This window comes from Mastomys coucha, unplaced genomic scaffold, assembly GCF_008632895.1.
Source record: "Mastomys coucha isolate ucsf_1 unplaced genomic scaffold, UCSF_Mcou_1 pScaffold14, whole genome shotgun sequence".
NCBI classification, from domain to species: Eukaryota; Metazoa; Chordata; class Mammalia; order Rodentia; family Muridae; genus Mastomys; species Mastomys coucha.
The window spans coordinates 64539058-64543135 of NW_022196896.1; the positions used below are offsets into that span (position 1 = coordinate 64539058).

The 4078-nt window shown below is 43.0% G+C and overlaps 1 protein-coding gene across 1 annotated transcript in view; it reads left to right on the forward strand.

Annotated features, from left to right (window-relative positions):
- CUNH2orf92 (chromosome unknown C2orf92 homolog) overlaps window positions 1-4078 on the forward strand; it is a 42977-nt gene that overhangs the window by 20661 nt on the left and 18238 nt on the right. Inside the window, exon 5 of the mRNA XM_031367205.1 lies at window positions 2903-3004. Within this exon, the coding sequence (XP_031223065.1) occupies window positions 2903-3004 (102 nt within the window). The remainder of the gene's footprint in view (window positions 1-2902; window positions 3005-4078) is intronic.

Sequence of the window (4078 nt, forward strand, 5' to 3'; positions counted from 1 at the left end):
CTTGCGCCCAAGGTCTGCTCTGGACCCCAGCCCAGACAGACCAGAAGGAACCCAAGTCACTGGGCTGAGGAAGTTCCTGTGTGCCTGGTCAAGCTGGTCCCAGTTACTCCCAGTGTTGGGACAGATGTTGGTTCCTGCTTACCTCTGATTCTGGGTATGTTGGAGCACCTGGGAATGGAGCTTCCTCTGCGTGTTCTAAATGGGACATCTTTATCAAACCCTTCTCCCCAAGACTGAGGGATCTCTGGGAAAGAGACAGAAAGACTGTAAGGGTCAGAGATGGTAGATAAGTCTGAGGGGGCAGTGTTCTCCAGACACAGCAGATCTGGTGCACATATGAACTCATAGAGACTGGCAGCACAAGACCTGCACAAGTTCAAACCAGATCAAACCCCAGCACAGAGGAGCAGAAGAGGCCGCAGAACCCGCCCCAAACCAAGGAGCTATTGGTATCTGATTCCTGCTCAGAGAGGGAAAATCAGTTATCTGATAGAGTGTCACTGAGTAATATATCAGCCATACTTCAGGGCAGGAGCTATTGGCCAACACAAAATGTAAGGAAAAATTAAAACTTTAAACCTGTGCTGACTAGGAAGAAAAGTTATGGGCCTAAGAATCCATCACAAGCTGGCCCACATAGGCCTGGGAAAGAGCAAACAAGTTGTTAGATATCATAAGAGCTGGCAGGTCAAGAAGACATAAAACTATAAACATAGAGGAAAACATGTCTAGGCAAACGAGGACATGTCCAAGGCTCAGGCCTGCAAAGACGTGCCTGGCGGACACTAAGTAATGGACCATCTGGTTCTCTCAGATATGGTTTAAGGTCAGATGCTTTGTTGACTCAGATTAACACCAACCTTAGGAATTTTCCACTCTGTTCTACACATAATAGTTAATATTTGAACTAGCCAATCATGTATGACCACACTGATCCCTTTGTTCCCTCAGACCTTTTCCCTATATAAACCCCTAACTTTCAAGCCTCGTGGTCGGCTCCACTATCTCCTGCGTGAGATAACTGTGGTGCCGAACCAGAGTGCCCTGAAATTAAAATATACTTCTTGTAATTACATCAAGATGTGGTCTCTCGTGATTCTTGGGTGCACGTCCTCCCGAGATTTGAGTGGGGGTCTCCCCCAGGGGTCTTTCAAAAACAGACCTCATTTTGTGTGTGTGTGTGTGTGTGTGTGTGTGTGTGTGTGTATGTGTGTGCACACGCATGTGTGCTCACATGTCCTCTCTTCCTTTTACTAATTCTTAAAGATTTTTCAAAGTTTGGATTTAAAATTTTTTATTTAATTTTTTTTTGTACAATGTATTTTGACCATACCTTTTTCCCTCCAATATTCCCCAGATTCTCCCTACCTCCCTATCCATTAAACTTCATGTTCTCTTCCAAAAAAACAAAAACAAAAACAGAATAAACAACCCAGAAAATGAAAATGAAAACAAATTTCAAGAAGAACCAACAAGACAAAAAATACCAGAACAAAACAAAGAGCACACACACACACACACCACACATATATGCACACCCACACACCACACACCACACCCACACACACAGGAATGGTCTGAGGAATGGTCTCAGAGCCTGTGGGGAGTGAATGGTATTTTTTTTTTTTTTTTTGTTTTTTTTCAAGACGGGTTTCTCGCTGTATCCTTGGCTGTCCTGGAGCTCACTTTGGAGACCAGGCTGGCCTCGAACTCAGAAATCCGCCTGCCTCTGCCTCCCAAGTACTGGGATTAAAGGCGTGTGCCACCACTGCCTGGCTTGTGAATGGGATTTTTGATGATTGTTTTCTATGGCTTAGCAAAGAAAGCCTAGGAAAGGGGTAAAATGGTCACATTCTAGGGAAAAGCAGATGCTTCCGAGTGTTAAAAGGGAAGGAGAGGGCTGGTGAGATGGCTCAGCGGGTAAGAGCACTGACTGTTCTTCCGAAGGTCCTAAGTTCAAATCCCAGCAACCACATGGTGGCTCACTACCACCCATAATGATATCTGACTCCCTCTTCTGGTGTGTCTGAAGACAGCTACAGTGTACTTATTTAAAATAATAAATAAATATTTTTTTAAAAAAGGGAAGGAGATACTAAAACATTAAAAAAAATTCTAGCTAATCCCAAAATGTTAGTAACAGTTTTTAAAAAGGTTTATTTTTATTTCATGTGTATGAGTGTTTGCTCGCATGCATGTCTGTGTATTATGTGTATGCAGTGCCCAAGGAGTCCAGAGGAAGGCATCATGTCTTTGGGACTGGAGTTACAACAGGTTGTGATCCACCATGTGGGTGCTGGGAATCTAACCTAGGTCCTCTGGAAGAGGGGCCGCACACCTTTAATCCCAGCACTTAGGAGGCAGAGGCAGGGGGATCTCTGCATGTTCCAGGCCAGCCTAGTCTACAGAGTTCTAGGACAGCCAGGTTTACACAGAGAAACCCTGTCTCAAAAAACAACAAACAAAACAATAGAAATGAGAACTGAGCCATCTCTCCAGTCCTACTAGTAAGAGTTTTATAAATAAAACTCATAATGACCATTTAACATGTTTTGCTTCATTTCTGACTCATAGCCTCAGCTTGTCTTTATGTGTCAATCTTGAGTGTTATGGGGTGTGGGGTATTCCAGTGACAGGAACAAGAAGGAATCTTGTATCTCCACATATCAGGCAGGGGACAGAGCTTCTAGTGATCTGTGCTTGGTGGGTGGTGCTCTCTGCCCAGGATATCCAGTGCAATCATGATTCTGTAGTTACAATGGGATCTTAGAGCAGAGCATCCTGCATCCGCTGAGTTCAGGTCATACTTTCATGCATCCATGGATGTGCTGAATATGTGCAGTGCAAAATATGCCCACGCATGTTGCCGTATGTTAACGTGCTTTTGCTTGTTTCTCTTCAGATGAGATTCTGTGGCAAGTGCTTTCTAACAATTCAAAATATTTATCAAAAGAAGATGCAAGAACAACTGCTGAGCCACTCACATGGGAAGACTTGAATGAAAGCAAGTATTTTGCCATGGAATTCGACGTTCGTGTGTTCTTACAGGCTGTGTTGTATTGGGTGTTCTATGCTGTGATCTGAACGTTCTGGAAAAACAGCTACTGATGGGTTACTGCCAAAGTGAAAACTGAGTGTCTAAATCCCTTGCTGTAATTTCTATCAACTATGGAGCCTGTGGTTTGCAGGGTCAGGCATGTGCTGCCATTTTGGATGCTGTTCAGTGGAAAGTAACACATTTGCGAGTAGAGTTTGGGTTCCTGGTGGGCCAAACCCTGAGTAACATTAATAACATCCACTAAACATACTTTATAATTTCATGTACCTGAATAATTTGAGAGAGAAAATATGGTATTGCATCCTTCCTTGCCTACATGGTGAGTTTGAGGCCAGGCAAGGCCACATGAGATCTTGTCTCAAAAACAAAACAAAACAAAACAAAACAAAACAAAACAAGAAAAGGGACTGAAGAGATGGTCTGTGGGTAAGCTCACTGGCTTCTCTCCAGAAGTCCTGAGTTTAGTCCCCAGATCCCACACCAGGCAGCTCACAAGCACAATTGTAACTTTAGTTCCTGGGGATCTGATACCCTCTTCTGGCCTTCACTGGCACCACATAAATGGCATAACTTTCACATACACACACACACACACACCCACACACAAACATACACCCCCCCACACACAAATTAACTATTAAAAATCCCCAAATGAACCAACAGTAATAAGCAAAAAAATCCTGCCTTAGTGTTCTATTGCTGTGAGGAGGTACCATGACCATGGCAACTCTTTTTTTTTTTTTTTTTTTTTTTTTTTTTTTTTTTTTTTGTTTTTAAACAGTGTGACTTTTTTTTTTAAGGTTTATTTAATTATTATGTGTAAGTACACTATAGCTGTCTTCAGACACACCAGAAGAGGGCATCAGATCTCATTATGGATGGTTGTGAGTCGCCATGTGGTTGCTGGGATTTGAACTCAGGACTTTCGGAAGAGCAATCAGTGCTCTTAACTGCTGAGCCATCTCTCCAGCCCCCATGGCAACTCTTATAAAAGGAAACATTTAATTGCACCTGGCTTAT